The sequence below is a fragment of the Clytia hemisphaerica genome, unplaced genomic scaffold (genome assembly GCF_902728285.1).
Source record: "Clytia hemisphaerica strain Z4C2 unplaced genomic scaffold, Clytia hemisphaerica genome assembly, whole genome shotgun sequence".
NCBI classification, from domain to species: Eukaryota; Metazoa; Cnidaria; class Hydrozoa; order Leptothecata; family Clytiidae; genus Clytia; species Clytia hemisphaerica.
In genome coordinates, this window is record NW_027103648.1 from 137,482 (window position 1) to 165,453 (window position 27,972).

General features: G+C 35.6%; 2 protein-coding genes across 2 annotated transcripts; both read left to right on the plus strand.

The window, feature by feature from the left end:
- Positions 1-2,046: 2,046 nt before the first annotated feature.
- LOC136803064 (cAMP-dependent protein kinase type I-alpha regulatory subunit-like) lies at positions 2,047-10,114 on the plus strand. Its single transcript, XM_067059816.1, has 9 exons — positions 2,047-2,394; positions 2,686-2,867; positions 3,504-3,725; positions 4,897-4,991; positions 5,915-6,046; positions 7,145-7,285; positions 7,606-7,772; positions 8,604-8,712; positions 9,917-10,114. Exons 1-9 carry the CDS (start codon positions 2,198-2,200, stop codon positions 10,112-10,114), a joined length of 1,443 nt encoding a protein of 480 aa, XP_066915917.1. The 5' UTR covers positions 2,047-2,197.
- A 1,936-nt stretch (positions 10,115-12,050) lies between these two features.
- LOC136802975 (golgin-45-like) lies at positions 12,051-27,795 on the plus strand. Its single transcript, XM_067059705.1, has 7 exons — positions 12,051-12,196; positions 17,129-17,514; positions 18,119-18,177; positions 19,974-20,114; positions 24,959-25,087; positions 26,058-26,355; positions 26,667-27,795. Exons 1-7 carry the CDS (start codon positions 12,142-12,144, stop codon positions 26,817-26,819), a joined length of 1,221 nt encoding a protein of 406 aa, XP_066915806.1. The 5' UTR covers positions 12,051-12,141; the 3' UTR covers positions 26,820-27,795.
- The last annotated feature ends 177 nt before the right edge of the window (positions 27,796-27,972 follow it).

Genomic DNA, 27,972 nt, shown 5'->3' on the forward strand with positions numbered 1-27,972 from the left:
TAGGCTATCTATGAATTTCTTCCCTTGATATGGTTTTGTGTAAAAGCTGCTAAGAAAATTTTTATTGCTTATTGAGAAAATGCAATTTTAGCTATTTACCCTTTAAACCTACAAAATGGTTTTCTTGAATAACTTTTTATATGTATGTTACTGATGTTTTTCTAAATCTCCATCAAATTTGTGACATTTTGGTATGCAATATGACCATATTTTGAAAAAGTCGATTTTCAGATTTTATTGGCCACTACCATAAATGAGCTTTAAAATGGAACTTTGAGGGCCTTTTTACAATTTCTTTGGGGTGTAACCATGGAGAATAATTTTTTTTCGTACCAGCCATAAGTATAAGTACCTAAAAAGTATAGATTTTATGACCTTAAATTCATTTGTGTACTCTCTAGGTCGGAAAAACTTAATTTTTTGAAGGGATTTTCGATAAAATTTTCAATAACTTCAAATTTTACGATACTTTATGATAATTAAAATTCTTGAAATTAGGTATTTTAAAAATACCTATATTAGAGATTGTAAAAAAGTGAATTATACAATATTAGATTAAGTTTGGTGGTTAAGAGAGCCCAAAACCCAACTTTGTAAGTTTTAAGGGGTATGTGGTTTTAAGGGGTATCCACTGGTAATCCGGATGTAAAATCTTTTCATAGGAAGGTAGTCCAAATTTTTCCGCTTAATCATGGATGAAAAATATATTTTAAATGAAAATAAACTACTGCCTATCATGCACAGCTTTCTCGAAAGAAAATAAGATTTTTGTCTCAAGACTTCACGAAAGTCTTTTTTCATACTCCAATCAACCCCCCTGACAAACCGTTCAAAGTCGCAGCGTGACAGACACAAAATATGAAATTATTTTATAACTTTTTAGATTATGTTAAGGCCGGTCCCCACTTTCGCGTGAAATGGGCGACTGTTTTTTTCCTTAACCTTTTTTGCCTGAAGAAAAATTATCTTATCAGCCAAAACTTAGTCGGCCCTGTCGGTGACTAAATTTTGGATTGGTGACTAAAATTGGGGCCGACTAAAAATTTGGGCCGACTAAAAATTTGGACCAAATTAAAAGTTTATATTAAAAGTTTTTAAGCTTTCCATAACCCACTTTTCATATCGGTATTACCAAATTTTTAGTCTTAATTATTAGTCGGCCCTTAAGTGACATTAGTTAAATTTTGACGAGGTGAGTAAGATTAGGGCCGACTAATAATTAAGGCCGACTAAGTTTTGGCCGAAGGTATGTCATAAAAAGTTTTCGCGCGAACAAAAAAAAAGTTGAAGGAAGTTTTACTTTTTTCATCCGTTACGTCAATTTCGACCAATGGAATCGCTTCATTTTTCAACCGACCAATGACCTTACAAAAACGTCAAAAAGTTTTCGCTCATGTCGCGCGTAATTCGAGACCGGTCTTAAGCAAATTCATTATTTTGCGTAATGAAAATATTGTTGCGCTACAAAATCGGTGGGGTTGGACAGGAACGTTTTATTCACATTACAGAATTTTTTGACTACTAATGATTCTAATCCCTTAAAAAAACGATCAACAAGAAAATATATGGAGCTGTATTAGGTTATTTATACCATCTCGGTGCTTTTTAAGCCAGTTCTAACTTAACACAAGCCCATTTTATCACAACCGAAATATCATGTAAATCATGTTTAGTAAATCATATACTTTTTTTTAGAATTTTTTTTTTTTTTTTTTACTATTACCGGAGCCAGTCCCGGCACGGGTCTTTTGTGTTACAAAAGTTAATTGTCTTTAAATAAATAAATAAAAATGAAAATATTTTGTAAATATCACACCTCACAACCTCACTCACGGAAAGACGACAAGACTTCGTTCAGCTTTTGATCTTTCAGTGCTACTTGGTCTGGGGTAAATGTGCGACTCGCACGTTCGCCTCTCAGACAAGCAACAACTGATTGGATCAAGATGAAGTAAATCATATACTGCGATTTAAACACAAAAATCTCAAATATTTGACTATCCTACAATAAAGTTATTTGACGTCAGATAAAATTCACGAAATCATTTAAAACATGCCATGTTAAAACAAAGTCATATTTAAAATCTTAAAGACAGCCAAATAGGAGAGTAAGCTGTACAAAATGCTGAATAAAATCAGAACAATAATAACTAAGCAAACATAAAGATAAACTATCGCCTTCCACCTATAAACAATCATGAGCCGAAAAGTAAAACCTCGGCAACGATTCCACTCGCTCAGTACGTCTCTACCAGACGTCGATGGGAATAAAGGATTTGAATTACCGTTTAACTGTTTGTCATCGTTTGATCCCACAGATGAATTCGATGAAAATGGTGAATCAAAAGATATGGCAGAAATTCTTGAAAAAGTTGCCAAAGAAAATGAAAGCAGGTAAGGTCTTTATACCGTAAAATTAATAGCGGCTATCTACAAGTTGTAAAGGTAACCTTTTCGTATCTTGAAATCTATCTAAGGGTTAGAAAAACCAGCTCAACCTCTAAAAATGTTTTGAAATTTACGAAAGTATTTTATGAACGGGACAAAATTTCAAAAAAAAATTTGGACAAATACTTGAAGAAAATCCCCTTTAAGGGTCGATTTTCGATTTTAGACATTATAAACCCTACTTTTTTGGATGATTACTATATACCTTTGAAACATACCTTTAAATTTTCCTTACAGATCTCCTTCACCACCAGCATACACTGGCCCTTTGGATCGCTTTCGGCGATTGGTTAAAGCGATCATTGTACAAAACCGATGGACCAGTTTTCAAAACAAAGTGGCTGATGAATACCAAATGAATCGACTACATCTGCAGGAGGATCCAGATAACGCTGATATTTTAACCTTCAACCCGGGTGGTACGTATTGCGCTATCGACTATTTGAGGTTTGAAGACAAACTCGAACCCAGCCCCTTTGCTTGCTTTTTTAATGACTACGATTGTATCGCGTCCATTAGTAAAATCAAAAAGTAGTTGAAGTAGCTCTGGGTACGAAATTGGTTTGAGAATCTAATGCAAAAAAGTGAAACATTAATCTTGCAAAGATATTTCCAGCGAATGTAACCTACTTTTCTTTAGCCAAATCATTGTCAATTTGATTTTCCTCGGTATTTTGAGCAGGCAAGAAATTTCTCTTATACAAATATCCTTATACGTATAATAATGTGGTTTGCGTGAATGCGTAAAAGGGCTTTTTCACTTTAAAAAGTAAATACGGGAATTAGAGAACTTTGTGTGAATAAAAATTGCATGAATATCCAAAAGAGATTGCGTGATTGCGTGAATCGAAGGTCCACTTGGGGCCTCCAATATGTGATTAATATATTAAAATTAAACACAGCTCGCAAAACATCGCAAAAAATAAATACATTTTAACCAACTTAATTAACCGACTTTACTGTTTAAAGACGTCAAGTTTTAATGTTTATAATTACTTTGGAAACCGTGATTAGGGCGGCTTGCCTGAATTCGTTTTAATATTTTTTTCTTTCAGCCTTCAGATGTAATACGAATGCTGAGCAAATCTTATCAAAAGAAGCAAAACTTTTATTATGTCATGCACCATGGAAAAGATCAGAAAAGGATATCAAATTTATTTACAAAGCTCTCGACGGATTAACATTATTCAAGAAATTTTCACCTATCATTAAGAGGGAATTAGCGAAATCGTTAAATTTCGAATGTTTCGAAGATGGTAGAATCATTATCCAGCAAGGTAACTATAAGAAAAATGACGGTCGCAATGAATTATGGGGAATGAGTGACCGACCACGTGCTTTGAGGTACTCACTACCAAACGCAAAAATCTTCAAATTTTAAATCTATGGAACTATCTTCGGGGCAAGGTTGGTCCTGATTCCCCAAAATTAACTGAGATTGAAATTTCCAATTGGAAAAATATAGCCTTCTGCCAAAAATTATATATTGGGGTATCTCTTCACTTTTTAAGCTAAGCTGGCAGACTTTTGTGGGTATAAGTTTTGACTTGGGGCCCCATGAAATTTTACAAGTCATTGCATTGAAGTGCTCACATATACAACAATCTGACGTCTCTAGTTTCCGAGTGTCTTTTGGTTTGGTCGATGTGTTTGGGTCAATGTTATTTTGACGAAAATTTGAATTCATTTTTATTTCTATTTGTAATTAGCATAAAATGTAGAAAACATGCGGAAAAATAGCCTTTACTTGGGAAAGGTTCGAAAAGAAAGAAGATAACTCATTGAACATTTTACCATAGATTTATAAAGCCCGAAGGGCTAGATGTCGTGCTTTGGCTGAAAAGTGTGCCGACGTGATATTACAATGGAATTTCAGTGCTTGACCAATAAGAAGCTTTGCGGGTTTTCGAAAACAGTAGCAGCAATTTTTTTTGCGTTATTCACTTTTTTTTTTCTTGGAAAAGCTTAAAGCACGACAACTAGCCCTTCGGGCTGTACAGAATCTGTGGATTTTCTCAGAGAAAGGAAAAAGACAAATCCTTTCATAATTCCTTAAAAATCTGTCTTCTGATTTTATAACCATATAAGGCAACATTGAAACTAGCAGAATTTATAATATTTATAATATTGTAATACTAAAAAAACTTAAAAATGAGAGATTTCAAAACAAGAGGAATTTTGAAAAGGATTAACAAAATTGCTCTTACTACACAAAATACTGCTCAACTCTTGCAAAACGATTTCGCTGAAAAACCTCACTTTAAAAACCTTATTTCAATTACAAGAAGCCAAAAACGATCATTTACTATAATCAACAAAAACAAACAAATTACGATTTTCCGAAACGATTATGACCTATTTGATACGTGAATACCCTCATTCTACCATCAACCCTCACACCATCCTCAGAGTATATACGCCCCTGATCATGTTATTCCATCTCTACAGGTCATCCTGGAATCTCTTTATACTTCGTGGTCAAAGGTTCGGTTGCCGTTCAAGTGGCCACAACAGATAAAGCAAATGGAAATGTTTATAAACAGGTCAGTTTGATTCATTAGCGAGTTTAAGTATATCTATGTTTTTTACGGAGACGTTAAGCTTCTACTTTGTCTATCTTGACTGACCGAGGACGATGGTAAATCAACACTTTTATCGTCATCGATTTTGCAGATCAGAAATATGGGTTTTTCCAAATCACTCGTTATTTCCGAGTTTATGTATGTGTGTTTTTCTGCGACGGAGTCGGTAAAGTTCGAATTTGACTAGATCCTAACCAGCTGAGGACAACGGTAAATCAGCACTTTTACCGTCCTCAATTTTACGGGTTAGAGCTGCCGGTTTTTCCGTTGTCACTCCGCCGTCCTCAAAAGTGTAAATACATAAACTCGCTATTATCGAGGTAAGATTCTCACCGATCGATATCAACAGATTATGTAGACTGGCATCGTTTATAATAAATGATTTTCAGTAACATAGATGTGATAACTGTCACGTGATAATCTTTATTTGTATAAAACTGTATTGTATGTCTTTCAGCTTTCCTTACCACGCCCTACTTTAGTCCTCCTGCTTGCTAGGCTATATAATGAGAGATAAGTTTTTCGCAAAATGATGATAAAATTTTCCCAAAAATTCATCTTTTTGAAAAACTATTTTGCATAATTTTCGTTTCGGTAGTTGGAGATAACGCTAGCGCTAAGTAACTAAATACCTATCGTTTTGGGTTGTACCGGCGGCTAGTTCTTTTAAGAAAAAAGATTATGAAATTGGGGTTTTAAACACAGAGATAGTTTACTATAACATTAGTTCTAAGACTGGATTACGCAAGAAAGTCACTTTACCGGACTATGAAAGGTTTTTAAAAAGCAAAGTTTAGTCAGTAGTAGACTCCAGTCTACTATCATGACTGGCCGCTGCCCACTTAACTTATATCACTAACTTTGACACCTGAATTTTCTTCTAGATCGTGAACGAGATAATGGCGGGTGGATCGTTCGGTGAGATGGCCTTAATGAGTGGTATGAATCGTGCTGCTACTGTTATTTGCATTGGAACATCAGAATTCCTCAGAATCGACAAAGGTGACTTTAGAGAGGTGAAAAGCTAGCTCATCATACTGCAGTACAAAACATCAAAATAACATCCATCTAATGTTAATAGCATCGATATAACAATGCACAACCGACTACTCAACCCCTTTAAAATCGTCTCCAATGAAAAAATGTCCCTTATTAAATGTCATACCTTCACTTATACACCCATATATCACAGCCCACAGTGAGGTTAAAAATTTCTGTCAAAATTCCAATGGGGATAAAAAAAATTATTTTTCCATTGTTCCTTCTAAAAGGAGAGTAACGCCCTCAACACAAACACATTCATCCAATTCATTCATTCGTTCATTCCTTCATTCCTTCAGAACATGGTCAAAAATACCCCCTGTTTTTGTGACATTTTGTATATGATATCTTTAACCAAAGGTTTTTAGGTGATATAATGTGGCTGACACTAAGTTTATATATTCCTCAAAAGGGGAAAAGATCGAATTTCAAAGTGCAGAAAAAACGGTTACAATATCTCTTCTAGATATCCCTAAATTTCACTCTAAATCAGGTGATTCTTTGTGGCTTACATTGTCATGTGGCTTACGTCAGTCACAATTTTTAGAGAACAATTGTGGCTTACCAGGTATGTGTAAAAAAAACAGCGAAAATCTCAATGAAACGATAGAGAATTAAAATTTTTATTAATGGGTGATGGATCGTGGTTAAAACTCGACGTGAAAACACGTGGTTGACATTTCCAAGTAGTCAACTGTAAATGGTTGTAAGCCACAAACCATCACCTAACAGAACTTTTCAAACTACTACAAGCCTAGGTTAAGCTTTGAACTTGAAGTGTGTAAATTTTCAGCTGTCAAAACAAATGTCAGCCACATTTATCACCTGAAGTGTAAAAAAATTGAAAAATTGTCAATTTTCAAATGTCACACTATTTTTGACCATGATCTTCATTTCTATATTGAAATCAAAGTAAATTCCCAGTGGAGCTGAAATTTTAAGATGTATTTTCCCAACAGAGACAAAATTTTGACCATTTGGTTTGGGGGTACTTATTGATTTAATCTCTTTTTTCTCCTAGGTTATTCAGGATAGCCAACCCAGCTTTTAATTCTAATATTTCTTTAATTTAGGTATTGATGCGATCATTTCAAAAGGAATGGGAACGTAAAACACTCTTTATGAAGGATTGTATTTTGTTCAAAGAATGGACTTTCAAAGAGATCAGAGGAGCTGGAGCCGCATCTTCAATTAAAGAATACCAAAATAACAAGGTCAGTTTAATTAGTTTCAAAGTTACCAGATTTTGTTTGACTGAAAGCAGTGTAGAGGGAAAAAGTTTTAAGCATAGACAGTTTATTCTCCAACAAAATAATATTCTAAAGTTCTCTATTTTTTTGTTCATATTATCGCTTCTTATTGTCATGTCATTTTCAAGGACCGGAAAAAGCACAAAGGAATAATGCCATCATGTCAGTCTTTCTTGCTTAACAGAAAAAAAAGACCGGTGTGTCGAGACCAGCCTTTCTTTTAATCCTGAAAAACAAAACATTATAATGTTCTATTTATTTGCAACCTTCACCACAACTTTCAGGTAATTGTTAAGGATCTATCCACACATAAGGGAACAGTTTACGTCGTCATGTTTGGCACCTGTTTGGTGGTCAGTAAAATAAACGTCATCAAAGAATCATTACCATACGGTAAAGAATATATTCGAATGATCACACCTGAGCAAGTCAAGACAGCGCCTATCACTAGGTATGACTTTTAGGTTAAGAATACGTTATGGTTCCAGTGGTGGGAAGGCCCTACCAATTATTATCATTGCAGATCTTGCTTTATTTCTAGTGTATTTCAATAAAATCTAATTTAGCCCTCATTTCACTACTGTTCTCATCCAGGCCTGTAGCAACCGGGGGGGGCACAGGGGCATTTGCCCCACCAAAAATTTTTCCAAAAGTTGGTAGCTTTAAAAAAACCTTGTATTAATGGCTTCATTTTGAGCACAATCCTTTAATTAGATACGTTTTCCAGCAGTCTAGACACCTTAAATTGCAAATTTTTTTCCCTCGGGCCAAACCATGGCTGGCCCTCGGTTTATATTTCTCACTTTGCCCCCTCAAAATGAAAATGCTTCCTACGGGCCTGCTCTACCAATACAAAAGGATGGGGCATTTCATTTGATGAACATTTAAGTTAGACGTGATATAAGCGAATAATTCATACACTCGATATATATAACGCATTTACTTTCGGCAAATTATCGAACCACAACTTACGATTACAGTGTCATATAGTAGTGTAGTATAGTAGTTAGCAATTCCCTAATGGAAAATTTAGAGATAAATAAGGAACTACTAATTCTAAAAACTTACAAAATTTTACTATTATCAAGATTAAACAGGGGATGAAAAAAAAAATCTACTTGTAGTCAGAGCAACTCACTCTTTTGCTTTACTGACAGTCCTTTCGTGAGCGCCATCACAGAAGTATAAAAATGCGAACTAAGGAACTGGAAACGAGATTCGTTGGAACGAGAAAGCCAATGAAATCAAACGCCCATTTAGTATTTTGTTTGATTGTTAACAGGTATCAACGAAAGGAGAGTATCTTCTTAGTAATCAGGAGATTAAAACAAGGTGATTGTTTCGGTATTGGTGAGCAGTTGCCACAAACCAGTGTCATCAGTCAACACAAGGTACGTTTCTTTACTTGACCTAAGTTTCTAGTTTCTTAGTGCTAACCAATCTATAGGTAAGACAAAAGTTCCAAGAGATGATTTCTCGGAAGATTTTACAAAATACATCAAAATCAAGAGAAGAAGGTATCGAGTAGACATAATTCGCTTCAAGCGAACGCTACGCTACGCTACGTTTCTCATAGGAAGTAAATCTATAGAGGTCTGTTAATCAGACTTAAGGGCTCTGACCATAGTCGGAAAATTGATTTTAGTATTTGAACATAAAAGTTATGTTTTAGGTTCTTTAACACTTTTAACAAAGAATTGCCTTTATAAATTGCTTTTTAATCAAATCCCTTCAGAGTAATTAAAAATTTAATTGCAGAAATGACGTTATGAACTTTAAAAAGACGTTAATAATATGTTGCATCACCTTCTTTTATAAAAAGCGCTAAGTTTTAATGGGTAATTAACCTTTTTGCTTCAAAATTTCTATTTTAAATTTTGCGGAAAACTTTTCTAAAAAGATGTGTCAAAAGTTATGACTGTTTTTTTAAGCAAAATCCAGATGAAAAATTGATGAAAACCACTATTTTGAAGATTTCGAGACAAAGAAGCATTTACAAAAATTTTCCGCAAAAATTTTTATTGTTTGGTAAAAGATACACCATCTACTACGAAAAATTTTTCAAAATGTTTTTTCTTCGCCGAAACTAAGCTCTTCAAAGTTGAAATATTCTTCCTCGCAAAAGTCTTCATTTTCTTCTTCATCAAATTTTTTCATTGCAATTTTTGAATTTTCAGATTCAGGAATAGTTTTTTTAACAGAAAATGTATAACATGCCATAGTTTTGTTGGTTACATCAGTCAGAAAACACATTTTAAACACGGCAATTATGAAAAATTCACTATGGCCAGAGCCCTTAAAGCACTAAAAGCTCATGTTCTAGATTGCTTTTTGCTTGGAAAGTTTATAGATTTAGTTTTGTTACCAAAGCGAAATAGGCTACAGGAGTAAATACGCCCATAGAGTATCTCACTTGTCTCTCAAAGCGTGCTTTTAATGCATTCCTAACGCTGACGAAATGTTAAGGAGGTTAAGGACCTCGGACAAACGTTTTCTTTATTTTGTTCAGCGGATGAATGTGTAAGAAAAGAACAAAACCAAGCATATAAAATCACTTGATTACATCAAATATTTATCATCTTCCTTTATGCATAGGTTGAAGTATTGGCAGTGCCCACCATCCATATATTGAGACACGGTCGTGATCAATCGTTAGAAAAGATACAAGCCATTGAAATCAAGAAATATCCCACACTCAGAAACGCTTTCAAAAACTTCCAAACTCATCGTGAATGGAAAATGTATAAGAAAGATTTAAAAGATTCGATTATTGGTCGAAAGAAAAAAAGATGATTTTACAATCAAAATAAATTTAGGTCCCAATTTTTTATCCTATGATTCTTTATGTTTATGAATGAATGCGTACCCAACAATTAAATGGGGGAATTAAATTGGTGTTACCAGTGGAGGCAAACGCGGAGAGAAGGGTTAAAAATAAGTGTCCTGGTTAAACGGATAATCAGGTGCTTTGAAAAATTTGGGATGAAAAAACCTTAATGTGTGGCCTTAAGTAACAAGTCGATATGCCACAATTTGACACCCCTTCTCGCAGACCCGGTAAGATGTTTCTAAGCCATAGCGGGGGTAAAAATAACGGACTGAAAATCGATTTGGGATTGATCTATTCTCATATTCTTCATGACTGACTGGAGATTTATATTATCCCATTGTTTCCAAGTCAGAAAATTATTTGGGGATAGGAAAAATAATATAATATTTTGAAGTGAGATTATTTTAGCTGTACGATAAACAGTATATTGAAATATCCCATCTGTTCTACAATATTTTTCAGTAGTGTCATTTGCTATCCGACAAATACGACGAAAAGCCGGAGAATAAGTATTATAAAAAACCCTTCAGTGTTAAGCTAAATATTGGGCTAAAGGTAATTACGTCAACTGATCATCCATAACTTTCCCATTAACCGTGGTTAGCAAAGTTGAATTTTCTGGAATTTCGGAGAAAGATTGACCATGCTTGAGAATCTGTTTGGTAAAATAATGAGCTATCATCAAAAAACTAAGAATATATACGTATACACCTTTTCGATCGTAGTCGCGTGGGCATTTTTTTGTCCGCTTTATCCCACTAAAACCGTCCCATCCCAATCAAATCCAATTTTGAGTTGACGCATTTTTCTATTGTCTATAGGTGCAAAAAAGGACTGGGGACAGTTTTAGGGATAAAGCGGGAAAAAAATGCCTGCGAGGCAATTGGTGGCTACGGTCGAAAAGGTGTATACATACGTCCTCGAAAAATATTATTTATTAATTAAATTGTGTAAATTTAAATGATAAAGAAATAAGTTAACGATCGGGAAATGGCCAGTCGAGTTTTGGAAACTCCATCCAATGCAGCACAATCGAACAATATTTTGAAAAAGGAACCTACGTCAATGTCCTCCATGATACTTTCGGTCTTTCGCGGTCTTTTTCCGTTTTAAAGTGGCAATAAGTGATAGGAAATATCTTTAACGGGCGGGAATGAGCAAGTTTGCGTCCCCGCCCTACGATAGTCTTTTGAATCCTTTGGGTTAAGCCTTTTTTTAGTATTATTTGGCCACAAATTTTCCAACATCATCCAATAGCATCAAAGTGTGCGTCGTCTGCTCGTCTATTGATATTTTTTGCATGACGCCGTCGTTTCTTGTTTCTCTGCGTACATACAGGGCAGCAAGGGGGGTAGTCTGATGATCGCAGACCTCTACAAAACCCCAGGTAGTGTATATAAGGAGCAAGAATCCGTTAGTGGATGCAAGCAGCCTAGGGGGCGGTAGTATCAAATAAATTTGCGACATAGGTGGCGCTGTATTACATGGGCAGTTCGTGGTAGACCTGGGGGGGGAGGGGTTACTAGGGTTGCAAGCTGACGGGGGAGTGCCGCCCGACTTTCGAACTTTGGACCCTTACCGGGACTAAACAGGAGAAAACAAAGGAAAATTTTGGGAATTTTACGACCCTATACAAATTTGACCAATTTTGACCAAATTTCGATCTTTCAGGGGGTAAAAAGTTGAAATTTTCCTATTTCTACGACCCTTAGCGGGACTTTGGAAGTCCAAAAAAGGTACCCTTAAGGGCGGCAAATACCGTACCCTCCATTGCCTAAGTACCCCCCCCCCCCCCCGCGGGTGGTAGAGCAGGTAGAGACAGCCCACCGCGCAGAAGAGCGATTTCTCTCGAGTCGAATGTATAAATGCTCTATTTTTTTTTTTTGCCAAAATACAAAAATGGTAGAGTGAGCTGTGATATAGTAAAAGATATCGAAAAATCTCAGCTCTGTGTTTTTGGAATTTCGTGTATGATTTTTCTCAAAGCAGAATGGAACCTGAAACAGTCACTATGGTCAGAGGTGGAAGCAGTTTATTAGTGAGAGGTATGTATAGGGGTTGTATTTTGGGGGATGTTTTGCTGGGGGCAGATGTTAGCAACTCCAGAAGATTTTTCAAATTTTAATTTGTTTTTCAAAATCTATCCTATCTTGTAGAGCTTTGAAAAGGAAAGAAAATGAGGGGTCATAGGCCTCCAGAGGATAAGTGGTTGTAAAGATATTCAAATTTTAGTGTCAAAAATTTGACTAAAAATGTCAAAAAAAAGGTTAGGTTAGGATCCAGACTCCACCTCAATTTGCAAAAGTTGCTAGCAAAATTACACCGTGAATGGTCCTAAATCCAGTCAGGGCCTCCTTGGTCTTTTATAATATTTAGTTCGGATAGAATAAAAACATACCTGATCAACACAACCAAACCTTTTGTCTTGCGTTTACTCCTTCGCAACAACTTTCGTTTTTGTTTATGTAGGTTTTAAAATCCACAAGTCCAGACGATCTCTCTCAATCGAACAGAATCGACGATCGAACCAGTCGAACCAAATCGAACGCAATCGACAGATTGAAATTCGATTGTCGAACGCAATAGACCTTTTCGCCTTTCCATCCGCCATCTTGAATTGTATGCAAAAATAGAGGAACAAAAAAGCCGTGGTTGGATTTAATTAGTTGGAAAATATGCAAAACATATGCAATTTTACACAAAGATTAAAAATACAATCAAAGCATCTTATAGAGAAATATTATAATCATTAGAACAATAAAAGATGGAATTTCTTAATCCAAAAAGAAATATTTACAGAACAACAAAAGCCTTTTAGAAATTTGTTCTTAAAGACATTGCATATTGTGTTTTCCTGTCATTAAAAAATTCCACCAAGACGGAGTACACACATCAAACTTTCAAAACACGCAAACTGAAAGCATGATTATGACGTCACACATTCAGAGGGTTCAGAACAATGTTTTGATTTGATCGTCTGACGGTTCTATTCCCAGGAGAATAATTTACCGTCAGCCGAATAAGGATATTTTTGTACCTTCGCGGATGATTTTTCAGCTTGAGTTTATGTCTATTGTTATGGTTTTTTGAAGTGCTTGTTCTAAGAGATGAGCGAATTTGATTATTTCTAGTTTTCAAAAGAAGCAAATCTAATCTTTCTTCTACAAGATTACACTTTAATATAATGCCAATTATGCATGTAAGTTTTATATTAATACTTTCTTTTTGCACATGTTTTGCATACTTTCTAAGGGAATTTCACCACGGCAATTTGGCCACCATAATTTTTGCATACAATTCAATATGGCGGATGGAAAGGCGAAAAGGTCTATCAAATCTCAATCGAACGTCAAAATTATGGGTAATATTCGATTGGTTCGATTGTTGTTTGACTGGTTCGATTGTCGTTCGACTGCATTCGATTGTTCGGGTGACACGTGCGTTTGGTTTGGGAACGCGAAACACGAACACGAACTACCCATGTCTATAGACCCGTTTCAATGTTTTGATTTTTCGCGTTTGTATGCGCATGTGCCAAAATAGTTACGGTTTTTCAGAGGCAGAAAACACGAAGCGCTCACTGGAAAAAGGCAGTTTTGATTTTATTTTTCAAAATCTCTTCATCAGAATTTCATGATATTTTATAGTATAAGAATCCTATACAGTTCTTAGATAACATACTAAAATTTCTATTCAAAATTCCTTCTAGATCCTGAGAAAATTGACATAAACTGCGTGCCTCCAGCTAATGTTGTTGTCTTTTTTGCCTCTGTAAGTCGGGCCGTTTTGCGGGTCGTAAGGAGCAGATGTAAACATGTGACGTCACATGAAACGGGTCTATACTTTTCAATATATCTCCAGAACTACTGTAACAGATTTTTTGAAATTCTGCAAAAAGGTCTAAGTTCCTGAATAGTTTTACTATGTTCTGTGAAAAAATCATAACCATCAGTAGCAACTCCAGAAAATTTTTCAAATTTCAATTTTTTTTCAAAACCTATCCTATCTTGTAAAGCTTTAAAAAAGGAAGAAAATGAGGGGTCATAGGTCTCAGAGGATAAGTGGTTGTAAAGATATTCAAATTTTAGTGTCAAAAATTTGACTAAATGTCAAAAAAAAGGTTAGGAAAATAGCTTGGAAAAATTCGAAAAATGTGTCAAAAAAGAAAAAAAAGAAATTTTCCAGTCATGCTTCTTCAATTTTGCATATCTCTTTTTTCTAGTGTAGCTAGAGACCTGAAATTTGGAGGGAGAATTCTTTGATGGTGTTAGAATATTATTATATAAAAATATTTGTAAGATATTTAGTATATTTATCAAAATAACGAAAGATATATATTTTTTTGAAAAAAGAAGACATTGCATTGTTTTATTTTTGTTTTTGAAGAAAAGTAGCTTGGAAAAGGTTGAAATGAGTCAAAAAAGGTGGTAGGACCCATTTTCAAGGGGCCTCTTGAAATGGAGTCGAACAAAAACTTATGAGTAAAGAATAAGTTTTTCTGAAAGGAGAAACCCCAAATAAAAAGAAAATCCATTTCGGCAGAAATAAAAACTTTTTTTTGGGACATTCCCATGCAAAAGAAGCAAAAAAGTGAAAAAAACTACATGAAAATGAAAGAACTAAAATTGGCGAATGTGATTTTTGAATTCCTCGCCCTTTTTCTGATAAACATACAAAGTTTCAGCCTCCAAATACATTTTCCTCCGTTTCCAGACACATTTCTTCATCGATAGTTGCATTTTTTTTTTCTCCCGTCGGCAAACAATTTGCAAAATGTTGCAAAACGTTCGGCATTTTACCAATTTGCCGTCTAGCCCGTGTCCACAGTGTTATATGCCGCTGGAAAGCTAAGATCACAGGCTTTCATTTAGTAAAAACCAGAACGCTTTAGCATGTATACATAGAAAAAGGTTCGAAGGGTTCAAAGTTCACGGAAGAATGAAACATTTGGTTTGACGTCAGCGAAAGTTGCATGACTTCTGGAGTCGCTACCATCAGTCAAATACTCGTTCATCTATTTAAGATTGAAGACAAAAATTTGCGAAGAAAGATAAACCTTGAGCACAAAAAATGCTTTTTTAAACACTTTTTTCCACCGAAAAACAAATGACTTTTACAGACTTACCTTCCCCAAACATTGAAGAAGCCTCTTCTAATTAAAGTAAATGAGATAGCAACAAAGCAACAGACGTGCTTTTCTTGCCGCCATTTTGTTTTAGAATAAGAATTCTAGAGAATTCCATTCGGTTCCAGCCCCGCGGTCTTTTTTATCCAATCAGATCGCGCGATTTCACTTTCGCTTTCTCTAGTCTAATAAGACTGCGGGATTTGAGTCATGTGACATCTCTATTAAAAAACCCGCGCGAATTAAAATAGAAATACAGGGGGTCACACTACTGGCTACAGGAACTGAAAGCAAGCAATTAAGGCCAATATGTTTGGTTTTTCTGAAGGACAAAAGGTATAGGAAGCTTTACTGAAATAGGGATAAGGCTGGGACAATCTATTTAAAAGATATGGACAAAAAAAAGGCACTTTTTTGGGTGATAATTAAGATTTTACTTAGAAACTTTAATTTTCTTACCCCCGTCTCGGCCCCCCCTGATATGAGCAAGGGAACAATGTTGGCCATCCCTACTGACAATTTCAGATCAAAACAAACAAGGAATTAATTCCTGTAGCTCAAAGAAAATTGGAAAAAGCTGGTTTTTGACTGTTTCTGATCCTAAAGTGCTATTTTTTGGTAAAAGCTATGCAATTTATGTTTGGATTTATAGAAAGCTTACCCATTCATTGTCAATACATTTTTTATTTGAAAGTAATCTCTTCATGGAATAAAAAGATATCTTCAAATCTTGTAGGGTCATTTTTCAAAGAAAATTTGCCAAATTCGATTTTCGCATTTCGCCATTTTACCCTACGCAAACGCACGTGGTGAAACAAGGCATGTCCCAAATATATTTTGTGTGACGCGCACCACTTCCCATTATTCCTTAACTCTCATATATAGCTCAAAAGAATCGAATCAACGAGAAGGGTCAGCTTTTTAACAAAGATTAGTCTCTCTAAGGGTCGGATCCTAATCGAACGCAATCGAACACAATCGAACGCAATCAAATCTGAAAATTGCGGTAATATTCGATTGAGATTCGATCACGTTCGACAATCGAATTTCAATCGGTCGATTGTGTTCGATTTGGTTCGACTGGTTCGATCGTCGATTATGTTTTGAAAAAGTTGCTACAAGCCTATTTTGTAGGCGGGTTTGCGCTATGGGCCCGGGGGTCCGGGGGACCCTTAAAAAGGGTCCCCCATCAAAAATTTCACTTTCTTACCTGTTTTTAGGATATTTAGCAACTTTTGTATATGGTCCATAAAAAAATTATGTCATAGTCCCTCCCCTAGATTTAGGACCACTCACGGTACTGAGTCGCTCTATAAAGTTTGGGAGGCCAAAAATCAACAGAGTAAAAAAATCTCCTTTAAAGGGGCATTAAAGTAGTAAAATGTAAACATTGCGCGAGCCACGTGTCATTAAAGAGAACAATTAAAATCACGTGTCCAAAACAAACTTGTAAAACAATTGAACAATCAAAATTAGCCATATTTGGTTTGATTTTTTTATTTTGACATGTGACATTTGTTTTGATTTTGTATCCGCTGCATACAGTTTGTTTACAAATTTCACAAGTACTGTTATGTCCCTTTAACTAAGGTAAAGATATCTCCTAATGAAGAGAACTTCTCTTAGATAGAGTATAATCCCGTCTGTCTGCCCACCCAGTTAGGAGGGGCTGATCCTATTTTGCAACCAAATGTCCTACAACCAAAAACCCATCAACAAAAAGATATCTTTTGAGGTTGGGAATGGGTCCTGCAGAGATGAAAAGAATTTGACAAGGCATTTGTTTGGCAAACTCATAAACTCTAATTTTGTTCTTCCCTTTTGTCTTCTTATTTAAATTTCTTTCTTTTAGGAAAGGAAAGATGCCCTGGAGATGGGATGGAAGATCACACCTTAGCACAACACATCAAAACTGTCTCAACTTCATACAAAAACGTCAACAAATCCAAAATTCTAAACCCTACACCAGCAATTGTTAAGAAAATCAACTTCAATGATTCTCAACAAAACTTAACAACGTCTGGATCTGATTCTTCCATTTACAGTAATATATTCACCACGCCTGACCAGACACTCTCAGTACCAACCAGCCACGATGAAACGCTTCAAAACTCCTTTGCTGAGTTGAGTATTACTAATGAAACGTTGAAGACACAGTTAAGTTTATATCAACAACACAATGACCAACTGACTGAACAGAAAATGAAGTTATCACAACAGCTCGGTATACAAACGCAGGTTTGTTAAAAAAATGTTCAATGGCCAAAATATAAAGAACTAGTTTTTAAGACTTTGCAGACTCTAAAACACCCAATTTCTTAGGAAGTTACACGAAAATACTCACAAAATGCTGAAAATAAGAACATTTGAAGGCTAACTAAAATTTTGGACGTTCCAATAAAAAATCGAGTGTTCCATGATATAATTTGACCGCAATGAATACACAAAAGTATTTGACTTTTCTTCTCTGCCATATACCACCTGCTATCCAATCAGCTATCCTTTGAAAGTGGCGTGATGTCAGAAGTAGTACTTGCTGAAGTACTGACAGTTCATTTTTCTATGCGACAGATTGCGAGTAGGACCGGTTATTCTGCTTCCCAAGCAAATTTCTTGAAAACCCCATATTATACAATGTATAAAAATTGTAAAAATTTGTCAAACTCTCTTAAAGAGCTGTTCAAAATAGTCGTTTTATCTATTTCTCGAGAAAGATGTATTATTTGTCTATGGATATTAAATGACATTGATGGCATGTATTGTCTTTGAGTGTGTACGTTACGTTCTGTAATTAGATTTTGATAACAATTCTTTAAAATTGTGACAATTTTTTTCTTGTTAGGTTAACAATGAAGTAAAGAGATTATTAGTTGCCTCCATTGGTGAAGATTTACAACAAAAGTAAGACTTAAAATTTATCTTTGATTTTTTAATTTGACTGACAATCATTTAAAGATTCATTTAAACCGTCTGAGGACCGGACTTGTTTAATCAAAAATTATTATTATTAGAAGGGATCTATGGCTTTGGTTTAGTATTCAACCTCTCTTTAGCCTTTCAAGCTACCAGACAATGTAGATAAGTTTTCATAAAAATTAGATCACTTTTAACTAAGATTCATAGCTTTTATCCCGCATATCCTTTTCTTAAACAAGTTTATTCTCAATACATTTTTGGACCTACCTCCGGGTACCCCGGTGGAGGTCCTATAAATTAACCCATGTCCGTTCGTTCGTTCGTCCGTCCGTCCGTCCGTCCGTCTGTTACCAGCTTTTCTCAGGATTGGCTCATTAGTTTTTTTTGATTTTTGGCACAATGATGTAAAACAGCAATGCCCAAAATGTGACGGAGCCCGATTTTCGAAAACAAATATATTTGGGCAAATTTGGGCCAAAAACTACCTAAAAATAGGGTTTTTTGGACTTTGTGCAACATCCTGTCATTACTTTTTTCTGATTTTTTGTACAAAGATGGAGGGCAAAATTCTCTAAAGAATGGCTGAAGTGGTTTTTCCCGGAAAATTCTTATTCGCCTTAAAAAACGGATTTTCGTATTTTGGGGAAATTCCCTTTAACCAAATACGAAAATATAGCTTTTTTCAATGTTGACTCATTTTTTTTTTCTTTTTTTTTGCACAATGATGCAAAATAGCAATGCCTAAAATATGACGAAGCCTGATTTTTGAAAAACATTTTTTTCCGGCCAGAAATATGCCGGAAATCAACGTTTTTCTGGATTTTCATTGGATTTTTTTCTTATAATTGGTTGTTTTTTCATTCAAAAACATTATTAATAGCAATGCCCACCATCAAGCATGTTTCAATTTTCAAAAAATTGATTTTTGAAGCCGGAACTATTCAAAAACCGCCGGAACAACCTATTTTCGCTGGAAAGACAGTATTTCTTGAATTTCTCGAGCTGTACTTTATATTTTTTTATGAAATTTTGCACTGATGCAAGATGGCAATACCTAAAATGTGACAAAGCCCGATTTTCGATAAACATTTTTCCGGCCGAAAATGCCGGAAAAACCGGTTTTTTGACATTTTCTCGAATTTTCATCCTTAGTTTTTTCTGATTTATTGCAGAAAGATGCGTATTCGCAATACTTAAAACATGACCGAGTTTGTTTTTTTGAGAAAAATTCTTTTCTGGCTGAAAATGCCGGAAATATGCCGGTAATCGCGGTTTTTGCAGATTTTCAATTGACTTTTTCCTTATTTCTTTGTTTTTTCACACAAAAACATATTGATAACAATGCTCAACATCAAACATGATGCAATTGTCAATAAAACTGATTTTTGCGACCAGAACTTTCTATTTATTTTTTCCCTACAACCCTTCCCCTAGACTAGTAAACCACGTCGTTTTATTTTGCTGCAGATTAAACTTGCAATAGGATCTATTTTTCTATATGTTCACTGAATCTTTCCAAACCACTCTCCTGCGGCAATTTCTATTTTTTATAAGAACTCTTTATTATAAGCACTATTCCCGCGTTCCTGTGTCCAAGGAAAGACAGACGCTTGCTAGTCTACTCTCCCCCCCCTCATCAACAATCAATGATGAATTTATTGCGTTATGCATTTTCGCTAAATGCTATATTTTCCAACTGATTTTTTTCATTTTTCTCCTCGCATTGCTATCTAACTTTCATCATCAGGTAGGTCCATTCAGCATCTAGCTTGTTTATTTAGATACGAGCGTTTGATTGAAGACAAAGTACAAGTCGACCTTGAGTTGAGTCACTTAAGGAATGTTCTCGATGAAGACAGAGAAGAAGTCGAACAAGCCATGATACAAGCTGATATATGGAGAAGTAAATTCCTTGCTAGCAGGTAAAAAAAGTGTTTTGTTTCTAAATTTAAATGAAAACCTTTTTTCAAATAATCTTTTACATAACACTGCAACGACTTCAACGTCAACGGACGCTTTTTTTGACGTTCAGAAAAAACTCTTCGTTTTCAAGAGTTTTTTGCAAAGGAATTCGTCATAAACAGTGTTTTATAGTTAAATTTCACATGATTCTGACGAATAACGGATTCTGCACACGCTGATATATTTTTTCGCGTGGAAACCAAGAAGTTTTCGAAAAATGGGACGATTAAACGTCAAATTTCACCTGCTCATCTTGCTGTTTGTTTTGAAGTTTCATGAATCGTCCACACAAGCAGAAACTGTTGTGAACGCAAACCAAACAAGAATTAACCGGAAGCAGATCACACTTGTTAGTTTACAAAGGAACAATCGTAACCTTAAAAGACACTTCAAGAACAAATCTAAATTCTTGACCATTTTAATCCTTCTGGCTGGAGATATCGAATCAAACCCAGGTCCAGACCATGTCAAGCGTGTTGTTCCTGAACTAGACCGAATGCTACAAAAGAAGGGGATCAAGATGCTCCATCAAAACATCCGAGGTTTGTCGAGTAAACATTCACATCTAGAGGAATTGCTATCCGACTTTCCTAAGATTGACATCCTCGGACTTTCAGAAACTCATCTCGAAAAGTCGCTCGAAGAAACCGACATTTGCTCAATCGAGAACTACGAATTGATCAAAAAGAATCGGCTGACAGGCACCCACGGAGGTGTAGCTCTCTACATATCTGACCGGATCAAATACAAATACAAACGACGAAAGGACCTTGAACACGAGCGTTTAGAGTGTATATGGGTCGAAGTCCTCGAAACTAACACAAGTCCGTTTCTCCTCGGCTGTATCTATCGTCCACCCGATACGTCTGACTATTTCCCTCCCGACTTCGATGAACTTTTTCAGAACAATTTAACACAGCTAACATGAACGAATACCGAGAGGTCATCTTAATGGGGGACTTTAACATCAATTATCTCGTCCGAAACGACCACAGAGATGAAAAACATTTCTTAAACCTGCAAGGTTTTGACCAAATTATAACAAAACCTACCCGTATAACTGACACATCTTCAACATTAATCGATCTCGCCCCCTGACAAACGACAAGTCGAAAATCTCCCACGAAACCGTAATTCCCTTATCACTAAGTGATCATGATATGATTGGAGTTGTTCGGAAACGTAACCATCAAAGATATGAACCCAAAACCATCAAATGCCGAAACTTTTCGCGGTACAATCCTGATGCTATGAACAACGAACTTCGCCAAGTCGATTGGAATCTTGTATATCAACAGTCCGAACCAAATGCTGCTTGGAAATACTTCAAACAAATCGTGACTAACTCCTTCAATCGCCATGCCCCTGAAATAACAAAACGCATCAAAGGTCGCCCATGTCCATGGCTCACCCAAGAAATCCGAGCACACCTGAACGATCGTGACAAAGCTGATCGAAAAGCAAGGCGAACGAAAGACGAAGGTGATCGAAATATCTATCGTCGTAAAAAGAACCGATGCACCAATCTCATCAAACAGGCGAAAAACAATTACCATAAAGAAATCCTCACCGAAAACCTCAAAAATAGTAAAAAGTTCTGGGGTCACATCAAAAAACTTTTACCATCTTCAAACGTAAAATCAAAACCAACTGACGTTCTCAAAGACGGTGACGCAACCGCTACTAGCCCAAAAGACAAAGCCGATATGTTTTGTAATTATTACGCCAAAGTGGCACAGAATCTAAAGAAAAAAGCAATGCCACTAATAGACTTTGTCTGGAGACAAGCTAGACCCTTTCCCAACCGCACCGATAAGATTTTCAAGTTTTCAATGGTTGGAGAAGACCTGATATGTAAACTTCTTCAAGGACTCAAACGAAAGAAGGCTACCGGCATCGACCAACTTCCATCTAACCTGCTGAAAGATGCAGCTCCATCCATCTCCAAACCACTCGCACATATAATCAATCTTTCGTTATCCACCTCAGCATTTCCGACCGAGTGGAAGGAAGCCAAAGTGACACCCTTATTCAAATCCGGAAAAATATCGTCTGTCGAAAATTATCGTCCAATCTCGATACTACCAGTCATTTCGAAAATAGCAGAGAAAATTGTCCAGATGCAGCTTACTGAATACCTGGAAGAGAATAATCTACTCACTGATTTCCAATTCGGTTATAGAAAGCACTCCTCCACGGAAATGGCTGCTAACCTCTTCATCGACGATATTCGAAAGCAAGTAGACAAAGGAAATGTTGCTGGCGCCCTGTTCCTCGATTTATCCAAGGCGTTCGACACAATCAGCCACGGTTCGCTACTGAAAAAACTACCGGCCTACGGGATCAGGACGACTGAGCTGAACTGGTTTCAAGACTACCTTTTCAATCGCCAACAATTTGTTTCGTATGATAAAGCCATGTCCCAACCGCAACCGGTCACCTGTGGCGTCCCCCAGGGAAGCATTCTTGGCCCACTTTTATTTCTTATATTTTTCAATGACTTTCCTGACTGTCTTGAGAATTGCAAAACGATCATGTTTGCAGACGACACAGTCATCTACACTGCGGCGAAAAGCTCCAAAGAAGTCAACGACATCCTAAACGCCGAACTCAACAACGTCCAACGCTTCATGACCGAGAACGAACTTATCGTTAACCTGAAAAAAGGAAAGACTGAGGGGATGTTGTTTTCCACCGCTAAGAAATTGCACGATTCTCCCAAACTGAATTTACTCTACGGTGAAACACCCATTAACAACGCTACCAGCTACAAATATCTGGGAATTTTGATCGACCCAGAGCTTCGACTATCCGAACATTTTGAAAAAAACAATTAAGATATCAACTTCACGTTTAAAGCTACTGACTTTAATTCGATCGAACGTAACTTCATTCGCAGCCTACCAAATATTTCGTGCTATGGTACAAACTATCATCCTTTACGGGTCATCCACCAACCTAAACCTCAACAGATCTAGCATCGACCGCCTTGACAGTATCGATCGCAGGGCTAGAAGGATCATTAACAAACGGCAAATAGATCGCCATATTATCGAGCCGACATCGAATATCATGAAGCGTCAAGCATGTTGCCTTGTGAAGAAATGTATGCTGGGTAAAAAGCAAGTGTGTTGCTGGCTAATCATTTCGAACAAAAATAACCACGGTGTCAATACACGAAACCAAAATGCTTTTATTCGTCTGCCCAAAATTCGTTTAGAAGTTGCCCGACGTGGATTCTTCTTTATGGGAGGAAGGTTGTACAATACGCTACCAGTGGAATTGAGAACCGTAAATGACTTTAATATTTTTAAAAACAAAATAAAGTCTCATACTTTCAATTTTATTTAAGTATAGTGCCTCTGCTTAGCCTTTAACTTGCCACTACACTATCTCTTTTCTGGATAATTTATTTTTGGATCTAGTGAGGCTTTGGTTTTCACTCTCGTTGCTACATTTAACTATATCCCTAATATTCTGTATCAATTTGTTTACAACACCACAACACACTACGTAATGATCTTTTACCAGAGATAGTAAAGAGAGGCGTTTAGGATATTTCATCTAATATTTATTTCCGTCTTATTTTTTTTTTTTTTTTTTTTTTTTAAACATTTTGAATATGATAATTTCACTGTTTTTGGGTACTTTCTCCTTTTCAGAGTTTACACATTGCGTCACACTTTTCAGTATTAATATTCTCAGTCTCGACATACTGTATTAATAGACTTCACATACATGTATACTCTTAGTCTTGTTTACATTAATTTTAAGATAACCTTTTGAAGTATCTATCGATCACAGCGTGGTTTTTCTGCGGGTATAACCTTTCATATTTAGTTTAATATATTCTCTATTAGTTCTATTTTATGTTTGCCTCAGTTATTTTTCATACTGTGTTATGCCTCGTGTTTTTCCTTACTATCATTTACTCATGCCTTTCCAACATTGGAAAGTACGTACACCTCTCAATCAAAACGAGATCTAACATCGTAATTTCTACTTTCATAGCGAATTTAACTCCTCATTCAAATAATTAATTTTCAAGTGCTTTTTCATAGCCAAATTCAATACGTTCGTAAACTATGCCAGCATGCCTTTTATTTAACTTATAATTTATTTATTATTTTAGATTTATAACAGGACCAAAGGTAATATCAGATACTTGTAACTGTTTGCGTAATCCTGTATAAATATTCAATAAAAACTAAAAAAAAAAAAAACTAAAAAAACTACACCAAGGGTGTTTTAGGGCAAAAAACCTAGAAATACTACATATGGGTAAAGGTGACTTTAATGAAAAAAGAATCCTGAGTAAAGGCATTTTGCTCTTATTAAATTGCGTTTGTTGCGGGGTGTGGTATTATAATTGTTGCCAACTTTGCTCAAATGTCCACAAGCCAATTGTTATCTTTTTCATATATTTCTTTTGTATATTTTCTGCCGATTATTTTATCTGATGAAGTGAGTCCCAAGGTTTAAAAAATATATTATGTCATAATAATGAGAGAACAATCACATGACAACTGGGACTTTCTTGATTTATTCCCCATTCGAGTTATTAATGTTAATTTTAAGAGAATTGGAATCTGTTGGAATTGGAATATTTTATTACGCAATTTTGACTTCGGAACCAAAGTCTAACTCAAAAATAATTGCCTTAATCTTTTTAGTTAAAGTTATTCATTCTTGAATATGAAAATTTGGAACACTTTTTGGAAATTTTTCGACCTCAGCCAAAGATTTTCGTGGGTCATAATGTATAACGTTAAATAAGAGTTTTCCCGTTTCACTGATATTTCAGAGTGATGAGCGACGAACTAGCACGATGGAAGTCTGTTTTATATTACAAATATCGGGACTCCCATTCGGCCCTTCAAAACCTGTTACATGAACACTCCAAAATGAGGGCGCTCAATAACGCCACCAGAAGGTTAGTATACACTTATTAAGGATGTCGACCCTTCAATGTTTTCTGACATTACGTCACTTTTACAGCAGCTGATTGCTTGCTTGCAACACAGATATTTTACATAGTTAAGTTACATGCATAGTTATGAATTAGGGGAGACAAATTTAATTTATTTCTCTACGGCAAGACCTTCAGAAAAAATGAGTCGGTCGGTATTATAAGATTAAATTTCTTAAAATGTAGGGTCGGAAGGTCAAGATCTAAAAAATTTACCGGTTTGCAAATTCAACCTTTTTATTTATAGGTCGGTCGGGTCCGTAGAAAAAAAGATTAAACTGATTTTGCCTTGCTAGACCCTAGTTATAGTCCCTCTAATTTCATCTGATTGGGCTTTTCCAGAAATATTCTGCTTCCCCTATATGGTCTGGTTTTTCGAGTGTAAGAATCCAGGGTGTACAGTTAAAATGAAGTTGAAAATCCAGGGTGGTCCAAAAAATTGAGAAAAAAAATCTAGGGGTCACCTTTCCCCAAAAAGACCTCGACATAGGGGGTAAGATCTTTTTCTGGAATATCCCATTACTCGTTAACGAATTTTTTAAGTGCAAAACTTTTCTCTTCATCATCACAAACAATGGAAAAAAAGTACGTAAATCATTATCCAGACCAAACTGGATGAGCTCAATACCAAGTCGATTGTCGTTCAAAATTTGAAAGTTTCGGAATAGGACCCCATTCACATTTTTCGGTTCCGTGCCGTTCAAAACAAATTGAACTCACTCTATTGGCTAGAAACAACGGTCACCCCCTAATTCATCCAATGGAATAGCTTCTAAGAAGGGGTTACTTAAAATTTTTTGGCATTTTTATAGTAGTTATAGCAGTTTTTTAGCATTTTCAAAAAAAGGGGTTCATAAAGCTAAAAGAGAGGGAGAGGCGAGTTAAAACTACTGAAGAAAGATATGTGATACTTTTTTGGACGATATTTTCACAGAGGTCTGGTACGGTTTGCTGAAATAATGGAATGTAAAGACCCATCACTGGATACTATCTCGCCTTTAACAACGTTGGACGTCGCACTCATGAACACAGACTTGGTTGAATCTCTCATTACCGTGATGGAAGAAAACAAAGATGAACCCTCATCGGGCGCCAATGTTGCTAATAAGAAAATTGACATCACGGATATGGTCACTCATGAGACTGTGAAACAAAAAATGAAAACAAGTCCACATAAAGACATTTATATTGAAGCGAGTGAATTAACACCTGCTGAACAGCTAGCACAAGAGGTATGTCACCACGGAAAAACTCTTTAATTTTTCTATTTTGAATTTAAATTATCCTTCTGTCTGTGAATTTTTTTCTTTTTCTGCGAAAATATAATTGCCTAATCGTTTCCAAATGTTAATTGCAATGTTCTTAATAGACTGTACATAATTTACGATCTGTCTGGGGCGTTATTGGCGGCCGCCAACCCTAAAGCTTCAATGGGACGGAGAAAACCTAACGCCTTTTTTGCGGTGCTTGCTTCAGGACTTCAGGACAAAACTACAAACTACTATCATACAGGACTAATTGTTGTATTTATTTTTCTTTCTAGATCGTACTAAACCCAGAAATCAAATCAGAGGAGCTAGTTCGTATGCGTCAGGACTATTTATCACACAATCGAATCTCTCATTTCATGTCCACCAATTATAATGTAACTTTCAACTGTTGTGAGAAATGTAAAGGACCCATTTACATTGTATGACGAATCGGACTGTTATTTTTATTTTCAAAGTGAAACTCTCGCTTATCATACACCAAATTTGGAATGATTGGAGTAAATGGCATTTTCAAACGTCAGAATCGGAATCAAAATATTGGTAGCGAAAATCAGGAAGATTATCTTTACTTGATGAAACTGTTCTGTTTTAGTTTCGTTTCTTAATTTGTTGATAAGACGGTCATTTTAGAGGCAGTTGATATTACTTCTCGAATTAAATCAAGTAAAGCAATGATCCTATCCTGTAATTCTTATCCTTCAGAAAATGTCATGGGCTTATAGTAATTAGGTCCAATAATAAAATTAAAGCGTTCTCGTCCCTTCAGTTAATAATTATAAACCGATCTTCAACTCGAAAAATTCCTGAACTCGAACAAATTTGTGTTTCCCGTGCGGTACTACACTGGATTGAAAAATCCTTGTCTTTTTTATGATTTTGTTTGTTCAAAACATGTTTTGGTAATTAATAGCCAATTAATTTTAACAAGGGCATTTGTATGCATTGTAATTATTTTATAAAATCTTTTCCATTTTCCTCTGGACATACTGTTTGTCACCATATCATATCAAGTTGGGCTGCTATAATACCCGAAAATGATTCTTCTCCATGCTGAGGTGATAAATCTCAATTTTTTTCCAAATTTCATATTTTAGACCTGGAATTTTCTTCTACTTTTTTGTCTATATTTTATAACGTATCATCTTAGATTTTAACCGAAATTTCAATTACAGGGGTCACCTGGATTTTCAATCCTTTCATGTCTTTTAACATAGCGGTGAAATTCATATCCTTTGCGTATCATATCGAACTCTTTTCTTGATTTCCATTCATACTGTAGATTTATTTATATTTTTGAAATAAAGTTTATTGGCTTTTTTGTACATAATTTATTTGGATGCATTTTGTAGATTAGATTTCTCAAAGGTGAAAGATGAGGAGACAGATAATCATAATAAGATATTAAGGAAGATCAATTTTAATACTTTTCCAATTATTATTTTTCGGATAAAAATTTCATCACTTGCAAAAGGAATTGTCGCGTTTTTCTTAAATACCAAGTGTTTGTCTTTCCAGAAACACAGGAACGATGGAATTAATGTTTATTACACCCCTGTCTCACAGCTACGGTGGAACGTT

Excerpts from the sequence above, each read along its gene's own strand:
- LOC136803064 (XM_067059816.1), top strand. The coding sequence starts at position 2,198 with ATGAGCCGAAAAGTAAAACCTCGGCAACGATTCCACTCGCTCAGTACG. Across the intron at positions 2,395-2,685 it reads GCCAAAGAAAATGAAAGCAG|ATCTCCTTCACCACCAGCAT; the intron begins GTAAGGTCTTTA and ends TTTTCCTTACAG. Across the intron at positions 2,868-3,503 it reads TTTAACCTTCAACCCGGGTG|CCTTCAGATGTAATACGAAT; the intron begins GTACGTATTGCG and ends TTTTTCTTTCAG.
- LOC136802975 (XM_067059705.1), top strand. The coding sequence starts at position 12,142 with ATGGAACCTGAAACAGTCACTATGGTCAGAGGTGGAAGCAGTTTATTA. Across the intron at positions 12,197-17,128 it reads AAGCAGTTTATTAGTGAGAG|GAAAGGAAAGATGCCCTGGA; the intron begins GTATGTATAGGG and ends TCTTTCTTTTAG. Across the intron at positions 17,515-18,118 it reads AGCTCGGTATACAAACGCAG|GTTAACAATGAAGTAAAGAG; the intron begins GTTTGTTAAAAA and ends TTTTCTTGTTAG.